Source organism: Lotus japonicus, chromosome 4 (genome assembly GCF_012489685.1).
Source record: "Lotus japonicus ecotype B-129 chromosome 4, LjGifu_v1.2".
NCBI lineage: Eukaryota > Viridiplantae > Streptophyta > Magnoliopsida > Fabales > Fabaceae > Lotus > Lotus japonicus.
The window spans coordinates 64,423,244-64,437,726 of NC_080044.1; the positions used below are offsets into that span (position 1 = coordinate 64,423,244).

Here is a 14,483-nt window from a genome sequence, read left to right on the forward strand (position 1 = left end):
GCCAATTGCCCCTACTAAGTTTGTGGGTCATAATCAATGGCACCACCATATATATACTCACACTGACACATCACTACTATGTGAATCTTGGTCTATCGCAACATACTTTCAACATATGACAGTTTTTTATCGTCACTAAATATGAAGAGTTAAAAAAGGTTATTGTGGAGTGTTTTAAAACCTCGCAAATAAACATGTAATTTAAAAACAGTTTGTGTAGTATCTGTTTGGTTTTCAGTTTGAATATGTTTTCACCCAACGGAGGTTCAAAGCCTCTTCACGTTCAAGGCATTAGAATGTGTGATATCGAATTCCAATGTCACAAACGAACTTCCAAACTAAAAATCAAACATTATTTCGAATCACATTTTACTTTATCTTTCATCTAGTCACGACTAATTTTCTCTTCTTATATCTATTCTCATTTCCTAGACATCATCAAATCAACAAGAGAATAGAAGGGCAAGAAAGGTACCTTAGTTGTCAATGCAGACTTAGTGTGCGGGTAGAGCTCTCGGGTTCGATTCCCACACGATACACTCTGCGGGAGAGATGATGAGCCTTAACTATGACTAAATCTCGAATCTCACTACATCTAAAGGGTGACCAGTACCGAATGTTTATACAAAATAGGTGGGAGTAATTGAGTAAAGTATAAGGGTGGAGGGTGACAGGTGTGTGACGATCCTGACCTTATCAACTGCTTTATGGTTGATCATCTCATCTGAACATGTTAGGGTTTGCATTGCACATTGCATCCAAATCAAAATCGAAGAAAACACACATAGCAACCCAATAATTGTTAAATTTGGTGTATGTTTGCATGAACTGAACAAACGGTTGTTGCAAAGAGAGGATCGTTCCCTCCAAAACATGTCTGCTATCATTGTCTGTGGAAAGAGATCTGCTTTGTTCCAACCTTCATCTCCTCCCATTTCCACCAAGAGGATCCGTTGTTCCTCTTCTTCTTCTTCTTCTTCTTCTCCTCCTTCTTTCCCTTCCCTCCTCCACCACCTCACCACCCTTTTCCCCTTCATGGATCCCCAGGTTCTCAATCTTCCTATTTTTCCAATATTGTTTGTGTTTTCTGGACTTGGAATTGATTTGACTGATTTTCTTGCTGACCCATTTCGTGATTTGGATTCTAGCTTCTGGAGAAAGCTCTTGAGGAATGTGGGAATGATCTGGATTCTGCTATCAGAAGTTTGAACGAGCTTCGGTTGGGAGGTTCTGTTCATCAGTCAATAGATTCTGCTGCAACTGGGTCTGATCATGTGGCTGTTGACCTGAATGATCAACCTCAATCACAAGGTGAGCTTGAGAGTAAAGTAGCAAGAGGGTGTTCTTAAGTTGAATTTGCAATATATGCTTGATGAGCATTAATTTCTGTTTTTAAAGATTTACTCTGCATCCAATTATAATTTGGCTTTGTGTGGATTCTGAGTTTTTGTTTTTAAGTACTTGAAATCACAATCTGCATCTTTTTGTTACATTCAAAGCCTTGTTGTTACTATTTCTGGCAGGATGGGGATTTGTTGAATCGATGACTTGATCAAGTTTTCTAGGACTTATGTTTTCTTTAAAGCAGGTTTCTTTTGTAGGTTGAGAGTAGTGATAATCATTGGTATGATTCTATCTATTTGTTGTGACTTGTGAAGTTGTGATGATCAATTGCAGCTTTGAACCATGTTCCTATGCAATGATCTGATGTCTATTTCTCTAAAGTTGGTTCACCTTGGCATGGTGATTAAAAATACCTGATTTGTATGACTTGATAGTTTTAAAAGGAAAATTATAGTACTAGAACTGAGAAGGGGGAAAGAGATTTTGCTTGAAGCTGATAGTTTCCCTTTCTTTTCATGCATTTTGCTGTGAAACAAGTTTATAGAGTATAGACCTGTAGTTTTAGTTCTTTGCATTATAAAGTAATAACAGTTTTTTTTGGTCTCTTGACTTCCATGTTACATGTTCGATTGAATTTAGGAAAGATGGTGATATAAATCATATAATACACTTATTGATGGGAAAAATTGGCTATTTTGTTATAGGTGAAACAAAGTGTGACACAGAAGATGCTGCATCTGAAGATCAAGTAGCTGGACAGAGTTATCCTCTAAATGGTGCCGAATGGGTGGATCATTTTGTGAGAGAGATGATGAGTGCTTCAAACATGGATGATGCCAAAGCTCGAGCTTCAAGAGTGCTAGAGGCTTTGGAGAAATCCATTTGTGAACGATCACGTTCAGAAACAGAGCGGGTAAGTTGTTATATGTGTTACTTGCATTGTCATTGTCAGCCCAGATACCTTGCAAAGATGACTGTCGTTTTCATTTTCATTATTCTTTGTGTTCCTTACTCTTGAGCCTGATGTGCTTATGTTTTGGTTTACTGAAGGAAAATATGATGCTGAAGGAACAAGTGGAAGCCCTTATTCAAGAAAATATTATTCTAAAACGAGCTCTCTGTATTCAGCATGAACGCCAGAAAGAGTATGAAAATAAGAATCAAGAATTAAAAGATTTGAAACAATTAGTATCCCAGTACCAGGAGCAGCTTAGAACTTTAGAGGTGAACAACTATGCGTTGACAATGCACCTAAAGCAGGCTGAACAAAGCAGTTCTATCCCTGGGCATTTTCATCCTGACGTTTTCTAGACACCTGGTAACAATTGTCAGCTGTCTGTTTATGTAGTTTAAATAACCACGAAGCCTTCAAAGTAATGAATTTTAGGAACAGAACATGCTTTTGGAATCATAACATGATTGTTCAGCCGAATTCATGTTGTCCTTACCCTCATTTATACTCCCTCCACTTTTAATTAGTGGGAGATAGTGAAGATTTATAGTTATACTAGTTAATAGTGCGTGGATACAGCAAAAGGAATGTCCTTCCTATTTGGAAGTGTACATCCAGATTAAATGAGAGAGAAAGGGAGAGAAGAGAGATAAGTGATAGTAAGAGAGATTGTGAGAAATATAGGGTGTATGTGGAATGTATTATGTATGATTGTATGTACTTTTGGGATGTTTAAAAAATCAGAATTGATATGTGCTATGTTTCATCTCTGCGTCTGACATTTTTCGTTTCAGCTCCAAGGAGCAACGTCCCTGGCCTTAATTTTTTTTAGTTTGGAAATTTGTCATGGCAATGTGGCATACCTCATCTCACTATCTGAGCTCCCAAGAGGATCTTAATTGCATCTACTGTTGGCGTTTTTCTTCTGCCACCACCAATTTTCGCATGTTTGGATCAACCTCTCATTCCTCATATTGAAATATGGCATTAAGAAGCTGCTCATGTAAGCTCAAATTTGCTGCCATTTCATGATGGATTGCAATCGTGTATGAATTATGGTGGTGGGTGGGTTTTGAACATTTAATGAATAGTGTTAGTGTGTATAAGTTAGCTAGTGAACTAAGTGAAGGTTTAGGGGATGCTGCTAAAGATTGTTTTGATTATCCGAGGAAATGTATTGAAGCCTTTAAACGGCAACCATGAAATTGGAGGTACCTCTAAGCCCATTAGGGTGCTGTGGTAGTAGGAGGGGCGTGTGCTTGTTCAGAGGCTAACGGGTGTGCTCATACCTTTCTGATGTTAGTACATGCTAGGTTTTCAATTGAACTCAACAGAGGTCTTGGTGCCTCGTAACGCGAGTTGTCGAATTTTAATGCACTAAATGTGTTTTCAATTGAAAATCAAACATGTTAAATTATGCTTTTAGTAGGGATTGTGGCATCTATATGTGGCGCGAAATTTATGTAACCTAATTTCTGTAGATTTTTATATATTTTGAGTATATGAGATCATATATATTACTACTACCAAACCAATTACACCCAATGCTAACAACATCTCATTTTCACCAATCTAAAAATACACACACCAAATTTCAAAGAAAGATGTTTAATCATCAATGTTTGACAAAAAAAGCATCAATGATACAAGAACTTTTACATAAGTAATTAAAATTACTCAAACATAACGAGAACATATGTATGTATTTATATTTTATATATACTCTGAAAATCTAAAGTATACACCTTAAATTGTTTAAAAGAAAATTAAAAGAGTTAAAACACAACTAATATACAAGAACGTTTTGTAAATTATTAAAATTACTCAAACACAACCATAACTTAGTATTGTTGATAAAGTAAGATGCTTAGGGATAAACTTTGTTCTTTTTTTTTTGGGTCCAAAGATAAACCATTGTTAAAGAATTCACTTTTAACATACTCGAATCTAGTCCATACATCATGGTGTCATATATTTTTATGTTATTGTAGAACCGGAATCTTGTTTATTAAGCAAGCAAGCAAAGCCAATCAATAAGGTAATAAGTCAGTGAGCTTTTTTCTTGCTTGATGTCTGCAAAACAAAAGGATAAAAGGAAATATAATAGTGGACCATGAAAAAATAGCAAGCATTACTCTTTCGGAGTAAAATTAATGCATTGTGCACTTTTGCTTTTCCAAAAGCACTTAGAAATATAACTGGAAAAAGAAACAAGCGCAACCGACCCAAATGAAGAGGTTGAGGAAGCATTCAGTGTATAAGCTCAAGCGTGAGTTTTTCATTCCCTTTTATACTGATCTAATAATTAATAGGCTTTAACAATGTTTTATTTACCTAATTTCATTTATAAATGGCTTTTTTGGTACAAAAAGAAAGCGTTCATTTATAAAAGGCTAACTAGATGTGCTAGAGACACAAACTAGATGTCATCAACAAATTTATCTAAATGTGTCAGCTCACATCATATTGAACAACACTTTATAAAGGTTTAATTAATTTCAGTGTTGTTTATTTTTGAAACATGATTTGGCCATAATAGTATTATTTACTTACTCCTAAGGTTTAAATCAAACCAGCAGGGTCCATCTAATTATTAACTAAAGAAATTAAAAACAATTTCAATGCTCTATTTTTTCTTGCCTGACTAAAGTTAGACATTTGTCCATTAATTGCTTTAATCATATAAATAGAAGACAAGAAAAAGGAACTGTTGAGTTCAAAAAAAAAAAAAAAGGAACTGCACAAAATAAAGGCAACCACAGGGTAACAGTATTGTAACTGAAGTTCAAGAACCAAAAGATTTTCCCAAACAATCGCGATAGATAGTCATATGCAAGAATTTGACACATTTCCGACATTTGGGTTGGAGGGGGGGGGTTTCAATCACTATAACCGGAAAGCATTTAAAAGAGAAAGACTAACCACGCAAGTTAGGACGGTTAGAAACCGCCACAAACCTATATATTTAAAAGGTGTCCATATTTTATGAATGTCTCTATTAATCTTTTTCCTACTACAAAACATATGTGCTTTTGTTTTATCCCATGATTCGAAGGTGGTGGTTTGCAAACCCACTCAGTTTGCGGCTCGACGAGGAGGTGGAGTTCAATGTGTTTGTTCAGGAGCTAGTTCGGAGACTTGATGCTGGGTGTGTGGCCTTGTTATGTGGAATCTGCTATGTGATTTGGGAAGCGAGAAACAACGTGGTGTTTTGCAGTGTGCCACCCTCACTAGAACTAGTGTTTTCGCGGGCTGGTTCGTTGACTCCTCCAGCGGAGATGCACCCGCAACTGTTTCGCAAGTCCGCTTTGCCTTCCATGTGGGAAAAGCTCAGCCCAGAGGTAATTAAACTGAACTTTGATGCTTGCTGGTCTGCAGGGAGAGGAGTCGGGTTTGGGTGCATGGCAAGGAAATCTTCTAGCGAAATCATGCCAAATGCTGCAGTGCCTCATATAGATGCTCTTTGTTCTTTGCTTGCGAAGGCGACGACATTTCGATGGGCATGGGAACAGCTTGGTTTCTGAAATGTGTGTATGGAAACAAATTGCTTGGAATTGTTTGAAGCCTGGCATAGAGGGGATCTTGGTTGTTCTTATTTGTTTTCTATTCTTGTGGATTGTAGATACTTTGCAGGGCCGGTCCCGACATTTTGGAGGCCCTGGGCAAATAATAAAAATGGACCCCTAATAATTTTAACGTTCGAAATTTCATCATAACTATTATGTTGGTTCGTTTGGCAACTGGCCTCTTGCAACCCGCCAGGGTCACATGCTTTAATTTTTGAATTCTTTCAATTCAAATTAATTAACAAATAACATGTCAAAAGCCAAAAGGTGGGATTTGAACTCGATACATAAAAGTAACATACACAGTTACTAACCACTAGACCAACTCAAGTCTTTAATAAAATCTTGAACATTAATTATTATAACTAAATTTTATTTTAGGGGAAAGTTTAATGAGAATTTTTTTGAGGCCCCTTCTTTTTGGAGGCCCTGGGCTGCACAGGCCCAGAGCAGGCCCTGATACTTTGTCTTTATTTTTGCTTCTTTTGAATTTAGTTTTGTTCATAAGACTGGTAATAAGGCGGTTGATCACCTAGCTAGTCGTTTAGGGGACTTTAGCAATTCAATTTGGATTGAAGAAGTGGCCCTGACGGTTGAGCCTTTGGTTCTGGATCATGCAATGGCCTTTGTGCCCCTTGAATTTTCGTCAAATGGAAACTATCTTTCTAAAAAAAACTGCAACTTCCCTCTCTTTCACTCTTTTTCTATCACATTAAATCATTTATCACTTATCTCCCTTCTTTTCCAATCTCACTATAGGTTTCTACACCTAAATGATGTACCCCTACCAATATTGTATGTCTTTGGTCCATCTTTTATGTATTAAATTGTTTTCGCAATTTCAATTATGTATGGAAAAGTCAAAGGTCTCTCCTATTGTGTGACTCTTAAGAATCAAACTTTCTATTTAGGGGTTCAAACAATCACTGTTAATCATTGCGACGGACTCCCATAAGGTTTTTGTCATGTTTTTTAATTCCTTAACAGCTAAAAAATAAAATGTAATTCTAAGAGACCTTTACATGCTATTTTTGCAATGGTTTCCAATTAAAGGGGAAAAAAAGGTTAAGAGCCTATAAATTACTTGTTTGATTAAAGTATAAATATTTATTATTTAGCAAACAACTTTGTTGAATATTATTATTAAGATTTAGTTTAGAAATAGAGATATGGTTCAAATATAAGTTTCTATTATAGATTAGTATCTTTCTTGTCAAGTGACGACACAGCCACCCGGAATCAAGCCAGAGGCCGCCGATCCACCATATGCCGGAGTACCGCCGCCAAACAGACCTCCACGCGCCTCCACACTTCCGCAGGTTCACCGGCGCGTGGGATCCACGCGCGGCCTTACAGCCAGTTTTCGGGCGCCGTTCTGCCACGGTTGTGACCGGCCGGCCTTCCTCTTTCCGTTTTGGCCACTTTTGGTTTGTGGGTCTTCTGTTTTGACCCTGTTTGGACGTTCTTTGTGCCGTCTCTCATCATTAGTCAGGTTTGGTTTCTTTTAGGTGCTCTATTTTGCACCTGTTTGGTTTGGTTTGGTTTAGGTGCTCTGTTTTGACCCTGTTTAGACGTCCTCTTTGACGTCTCTCATCGTTTGCCCAATTTTGTTTATTGGTGCTTTGTCTTTTTGGTATTTTATTCCTCTTTTCCTCATGGCTGAAGAGAAGAAGAGTTTGGTGTCTTATGCTTTTTCCGGATCTCCTAAAATTACCTCGGAAAAGCTTGATGGGAAGAACTATTTGAGTTGGCGTGATGCTGTTGACATTTGGTTTGTTGGTCAGGGATTATCTGACCATCTTTCTACCAAGGTTTCTGACATTGATGCTACTAAAAGAGACGATTGGAAGAAAGTTGATGCTCAGCTTGTATCCTTGTTATGGCAGTCGATTGAACCGAGTTTGATGCTTCACTTTCGCACTTACAAAACTTGTTACGACATCTGGAAGACAGCTGAAACCTTTTATGCTAATGATGTTCAGAGGCTTTATGAGACAGCTCGAGGTATATCATCTCTTCATATGACAGATACTGATCTGCCATCCTATCTGAAGAAGGCTCAATCTCTTTGTGATGAAGTCAAACTGATGTTGGAAAAGGATGATGTAAAGGAAATGAAAAAGAAAATTGATAATCTGCTCATGGTACTTGTTCTCCATGGCCTCCATAAAGACTATGAATCTATTCGGAATCAAACTTTGACAAATCCTGGTATCCCTACTGTTGCCGAGCTTATTGGTCGTTTGATTAGGGTTCCGCCACCAGAGATTGATTCTCACACAGCTTCTGAGTCATCTGTTTTGGCCTCTAACTCCTTTGGTCGAGGTCGGGGTCGAGGTCGAGGTCGTGGAGGCAGAGATGGAGGTAGAGATGGAGGTCGTGGTAGAGGAAGAGGCAATCTTCATTGTTCCTATTGTGATAGGGACGGCCACACTCAGGATCGTTGCTACCACATAGTTGGGTTTCCTAACAAAACTGCCACTGTTGCTCAATCTTCGGTACATGCTACTGAACAAAAGTTCGAATATGAGGAACATCGTCTTTCTCCTAGTGAATACAAGGAATTTCTTCAACTTAAGGCAGCTCAACAATCCTCTTCCTCAGCCACCGTAGCGCATGCTGGTAATTCTACCCTTTGTTTCTCTCAATCTGCAGGATCGTGGATTTTAGATTCCGGTGCTTCTGATCATATGGCTGGTAATCCTTCCCTTTTCAATAATTTGACACCTCCTAAAGCACCTCATAGTGTTACTCTTGCTGATGGATCTAAAGCACAAGTCATGGGCATTGGTCAAGCTTCACCCCTTTCCTCTTTGTCCTTAGATTCAGTCTTATTTGTACCCGGTTCCCCTTTTAATTTAATTTCCATAAGTCGACTTACTCGTAGTTTGAATTGTTCGATAACCTTTGTTTCTGATTCTTTTCTTATACAGGACCGGAGTACAGGGAAGACGATTGGAGTTGGATATGAATCACGTGGTCTCTATTACATGCAGCCTCATCTATCAACACTATGCGCAGTCTTTGAGTCTCCTGATCTTTTACATCGTCGGTTGGGTCACCCAAGTCTTGAAAGGTTGAAGCAAATGGTTCCGAAGCTTTCTCATTTGAAGACATTAGAGTGTGAGTCATGTCAACTTGGAAAACATGTTAGGGCATCCTTTCCATCTAGTATTAGTCGTCCTGCAGTATCACCATTTGACCTCGTTCATTCTGATGTATGGGGTCCAAGTCGTGTTACGTCAGTTTTAGGATTTAAGTATTATGTTACCTTTATTGATGACTTTTCAAGATGTACTTGGTTATTTTTAATGAAAGATCGTTCTGAGTTATTTGAAGTTTTTAAGACCTTTTGTTTTGAGATTAAGAATCAATTTGGCAAGACTCTTCGAGCTTTACGCAGCGATAATGCAAAAGAATATTTTTCTGCACAGTTTACTTCATTCATGGCATCTCATGGCATCATTCATCAGTCCAGTTGCCCTCATACACCACAACAAAATGGTGTGGCTGAACGTAAGCATCGTCATTTGGTAGACACAACTCGAACTTTATTAATAACTGCTAAAGTACCATTGAAGTTTTGGAGTGATGCTATTCTTACAGCATGTTATTTAATCAATCGCATGCCATCTGTTGTTCTTGGTAATAAGGCCCCTCACAGTATTTTGCATCCTCAAGCCACTCTTTATGCTGTTCCTCCCCGGGTGTTTGGCTCTACCTGCTTTGTTCATAATCTTTCCCCTGGATGTGACAAGATGACTGCACGAGCTATTAAATGTATATTTCTTGGGTACTCTCGCTGTCAGAAGGGATACCGGTGTTACTCACCCACTACACACCGCTTCTATGTGAGTGCGGATGTTACATTCTTTGAGGATAAACCATTCTTTGACTCAGCATCCGACGTGGCTTCGCCGGACTTTATTGACCCTGTTATTCATTCCCCGGTATTACCTGTGCCACTCATTGACTCACGACGTTTTGGTATTACTTATGAGCGACGACGATCAAACACATCAGGGCCTTCTTCTACAGTTGAGACTTGTGATTCAGCTCCAACTCCAACATCTCCTCCTGCTGCGGTCCTCCCTGATTCTCTTGATGATCAACCTATTGCTCTTCGTAAAGGTAATCGTTCCACCCTTAATCCTCATCCTATTTATAACTTTCTCAGTTATCACAGAATATCACCTTCCTATTGTTCCTTTGTGTCTGCCTTGTCTTCTGTTACTGTACCTAAAACTGTTCAAGAAGCACTTTCTCATCCTGGATGGAGACAAGCTATGATTGATGAGATGACTGCCTTGGAGGCCAATCATACGTGGACACTTCTTCCACTTCCTCATGGTAAATCTACAGTTGGATGTCGATGGGTCTTTACCATTAAGGTTGGCCCTGATGGACAAGTGGACCGCTTAAAGGCCCGACTTGTTGCTAAAGGGTACACTCAGATCTATGGTCTGGATTATGGTGATACTTTCTCTCCCGTTGCTAAGATGGCATCTGTTCGTTTATTTATAGCCATTGCTGCCATTCGCCATTGGCCGTTGTATCAACTTGATATTAAGAATGCTTTCTTACATGGTGATTTGGAGGAGGAGATTTATATGGAGCAACCACCTGGGTTTGTTGCTCAGGGGGAGTTAGGTAAGGTTTGCCGGTTGAAGAAATCTCTATATGGTTTGAAGCAGTCACCTCGAGCTTGGTTTGGGAAGTTTAGCAAAGTCATTCAAGAGTTTGGCATGATTCGTTGTGAAGCCGATCATTCTGTGTTTCTTAAACGCTCATCATCCAATCAATCAATTTATCTTGTGGTGTATGTGGACGATATTGTCATTACAGGTGATGATCAAAAGGGTATTGAGGAGCTGAAACAACACTTGTTCAAGAACTTTCAAACTAAAGATCTTGGTCAGTTACGATACTTTCTTGGGATTGAGGTGGCACAATCAAAGGTAGGTATTGCTATTTCTCAAAGGAAATATGTTCTTGATATTCTAGAGGAAACTGGAATGCTTGATTGTAAACCTGTTGACACACCTATGGACCCCAATGTGAAGCTTCTTCCTAATCAGGGGGAGCCATATCCTGATCCAGGGAGATATAGAAGGTTAGTTGGGAAGTTGAATTATCTTACAATGACTAGACCTGACATTGCCTTCCCAGTTAGCGTTGTGAGTCAGTTTCTTAATTCACCATGTGATAGTCATTGGAATGCAGTCATTCGGATCCTAAAATACATTAAAGGATCACCTGGAAAGGGGCTTGTCTATACAGACAAGGGTCATACTGATGTCCTTGCATATGCTGATGCAGACTGGGCAGGGGATGTTAGTGATAGAAGATCCACTACAGGTTATTGTGTTCTTATTGGAGGAAATCTAATTTCCTGGAAAAGCAAGAAACAAACAGTAGTAGCAAGGTCTAGTACAGAAGCAGAGTATCGTGCTATGGCTAACGCTACGTGCGAATTGCTCTGGTTAAAGCACTTGCTTCAGGAGTTAAAGTTTTGTGAGTTAGGTCCTATGGAGCTTGCTTGTGATAACCAATCAGCTTTGTATCTTTCCTCGAATCCAATTTTTTATGAGAGGACCAAACATATAGAGGTTGACTGCCATTTTATCAGAGAGAAGATCCTCTCAGGTGTCATCAAGACTTCCTATGTTCAATCTAGGGATCAACTTGCAGATATGTTAACTAAGTCTTTACGAGGTCCTAGGATACAATACATATGTAACAAGCTGGATGCATTAGATATTTATGCTCCAGCTTGAGGGGGAGTGTTGAATATTATTATTAAGATTTAGTTTAGAAATAGAGATATGGTTCAAATATAAGTTTCTATTATAGATTAGTATCTTTTAGATTATATCTTTTAGATTTAGATAGATATAGTTTTAATATCTTTTAACATCTATATATATTGTACAAGTTTATCAATGAATAAGACACAAGAAATATTTTATCAGATTCAACAAACTTAACACTAAATTCATAGATCAACTGGTTGAGGTTGTTCTAATTTAAATCATTTTTAATAAAATCATTTTAGTAGAGAAGGAAAATTGCAGTTTAAATTAAACCAAAAAAAATTGGTTGAAAAAATTAAACGTTTTCAGGCCCAAGCTTTTGAACTCTGAGCTAGCTTGTCTCATTTCTTCTAGGTTACTAAAGCTTAACAAAAAATATTTAAAATGTATTTATCTTTTTTTTTTATCTTGACCAAGGTATCCCCACAGCCGATAGCTGTGAGACTAATCCCTCGCCCCACAGTAAGCGCACTAAGCGGTAGGGGGCTGGCCAATGAGGTTTTTCTATTCGCGAGAGTTGGGATTCGAACCCCCACTTGCTTAAAGGATGAAGTGCTGAACCACTACACCAACCCACTTGCTTAAAATGCATTTATCTACTCCCCACTTTCATGGAAGTAAGAGAATATGGGAACTTCAAGACTTAGTAGTTTGAGCTGCGTGTCTCAACTGCAGGCTGAATAGAGATGGTTATCAGTATCAACTCCATCCACCACTAACACAAAATTAAAGAAAATGAAATAAATCACTTGAAAGAAAATAGGAAAGAAGAACATTAGTGGGTCACTCATAGCCATAACCATACAATGTCTTGGAAACTAGTCAGGAATTCACATATATTACACACATATTACATCAAAGCAAGCACTACATTTCATGTATCTCTTCAAAGTGGTGGTGTTACATGTAATACACACAGACTTTCAGTGATGAGGGCTTCATTTTCTGTGTTTCGAGTTATCATGGTGGATTTGAGTAGGAGGGAAAGTAACACTGTGTGCTAAAAATAGATTTTCACATTTAAGAGAGAAGTAATTTTAGAATAAGCTAGTAAGAGTAGTTGCATTTTCCGAAACCTTTCTACAATTGATTCTGAAGTCAGAATCAATTTCAGGGAGAAACTTATGCGAGCAGCGTCTCAGAGGGCAAGACCGGGAGACTAGCAAAGCATGTAATGGACTATGTAGCAAAGACAAGCTTTCCTCCATTGATCATCATTTTCTTGAACTCGTTGAAATTGACCATACCATCTCCATCCATATCAACCTTCTTAATCATCTCTCTGCACTCTTCAATCTTCTTCCCTTCCCTTAATCCCAAAGAAGTAAGCACCAGAGCCAGCTCCTCCACTGAAATTAACCCATCTTCATCTTTATCAAACACATCAAAAGCCTCCTTCAAATTCCCCTCTACTTCATCTTCCCCACCACCCTCTTTCTCATCTCCTCCACTCATTGCCATAGTCAACAAGCAAAACTCATCAAAATCGAGCAACCCATCTCCATTAGAATCGAACTTGACAACAACATCATCAACCTCTGTTTCTGTCATGGAGATTCTCATGTTCCTCAGTGACTCCCTCAGCTCCTGCTTTGTTATGAATCCGTCACCGTTCTTGTCGAAGGTGGAAAACACCTTTCTGAGCTCACTCCTCTCCAATACATTGGTCGCAGCTGGTGAAGATGATGCCGCAGTTAATTTGGTTTTGCAAGCATTGTTGTTGGGGAAGAAGATTTGAAGCCACGCGGGAATCTTGTTGGTAGGTATGTAGAAGAACATGTTTATGAGGCCTGCAATGAACAGCACAGATAGAAACAGTGAAGCTAGAACCATGTTTTGGTCAAGCATGGTGTTACAAACAAACAAGGGACAGGGATAAGGAAACAGAGGAAGCAGGGGAGCGAGTATAGAATTTAGGAGCTAAGAGTATGCTACACTTGTTGCGGAAAGAATACATGTGTTGCACACAAAAAGAAGTTACGCGTGTTTGGTTGGGGTGCTTTATTTGATCCCACAAACCGCGTGAACGCGGTAACGTCTTGTTCTGTGTAAATATCAAAGTTTATTACGTAGCGATGTCTTATCTGAAAGCAAATCTGAGTGATATTCTTCACAAATCAAAAGCTTAAAGTGATGGTTTATTGTTGTATTTTTCATTAAGCTAAACTATATCCATTCAGTGGTGAAATAATTAAGATGCAGAAACAGTACTGAGCCACAAGTGTTGTTATGGATTGGAAGGATGATGACCACTTTAGTATCTCATCCAATCATGTGATGTGGAATAATAGAATCCATTCACTGCTCTTTTAGCTGCCCCACAACACATACCTCCGTTTCCACCGGGAATTTCTCAGGGTTTGCATTTACTTTTTCCAATTCCATGTTTGATTGATACCCAATTTCCCCACTAAAGTGAGAGAGAAATAAAAAATTCCTGGACCACGTACTACTTACTACTTTTTTCTATTTTTCATTTTCCATAAAAAAAAATTGTCACAAAAGTGGAGTGTTGAGAGTGAATATTACTGTTACCATAGAAATATAAGAGAGATGAGTGTTTGAAATTTTACTTTTTCATTTTGTTGTATGGTGTGACAAACAACTATGGGATGCATGGGAGTGCAAAAAATGACCGTTCATGAAAATTGAACTCTACTGAAAAAATGTGTAAAGGCCTTTTTAATTATAATGGTATTTTAGAAAGAAAAAAAAAATCTACCAAAAAAAAAACTTTTGACAAACATAATAAGATGAAATTAGTTTTTTTTTTGTTAAGATCCAAGGCCAATCCAAATCAGGATAAAT

The 14,483-nt window shown here is 38.4% G+C and overlaps 2 protein-coding genes across 2 annotated transcripts; one reads left to right on the plus strand and one right to left on the minus strand.

Moving 5' to 3' along the window:
• The first annotated feature begins 665 nt into the window (after positions 1-665).
• On the plus strand, positions 666-3,062 carry LOC130715565 (uncharacterized). Its single transcript, XM_057565683.1, has 4 exons — positions 666-1,047; positions 1,149-1,311; positions 2,049-2,257; positions 2,395-3,062. Exons 1-4 carry the CDS (start codon positions 874-876, stop codon positions 2,653-2,655), a joined length of 807 nt encoding a protein of 268 aa, XP_057421666.1. The 5' UTR covers positions 666-873; the 3' UTR covers positions 2,656-3,062.
• A 9,422-nt stretch (positions 3,063-12,484) lies between these two features.
• On the minus strand, positions 12,485-13,784 carry LOC130711263 (calmodulin-like protein 7). Its single transcript, XM_057560807.1, has one exon. The coding sequence runs from the start codon at positions 13,521-13,523 to the stop codon at positions 12,855-12,857; it is 669 nt and encodes a 222-aa protein (XP_057416790.1). The 5' UTR covers positions 13,524-13,784; the 3' UTR covers positions 12,485-12,854.
• Positions 13,785-14,483: the final 699 nt, after the last annotated feature.

What these genes read in the sequence shown, in the direction of transcription:
- LOC130711263 (XM_057560807.1), bottom strand. Translation starts at nt 13,523, where the DNA reads ATGCTTGACCAAAACATGGTTCTAGCTTCACTGTTTCTATCTGTGCTG.
- LOC130715565 (XM_057565683.1), top strand. Translation starts at nt 874, where the DNA reads ATGTCTGCTATCATTGTCTGTGGAAAGAGATCTGCTTTGTTCCAACCT. An exon ending in TCCCCTTCATGGATCCCCAG is followed by an intron (nt 1,048 to 1,148) that starts GTTCTCAATCTT and finishes TTTGGATTCTAG; the next exon opens with CTTCTGGAGAAAGCTCTTGA. An exon ending in CACGTTCAGAAACAGAGCGG is followed by an intron (nt 2,258 to 2,394) that starts GTAAGTTGTTAT and finishes GGTTTACTGAAG; the next exon opens with GAAAATATGATGCTGAAGGA.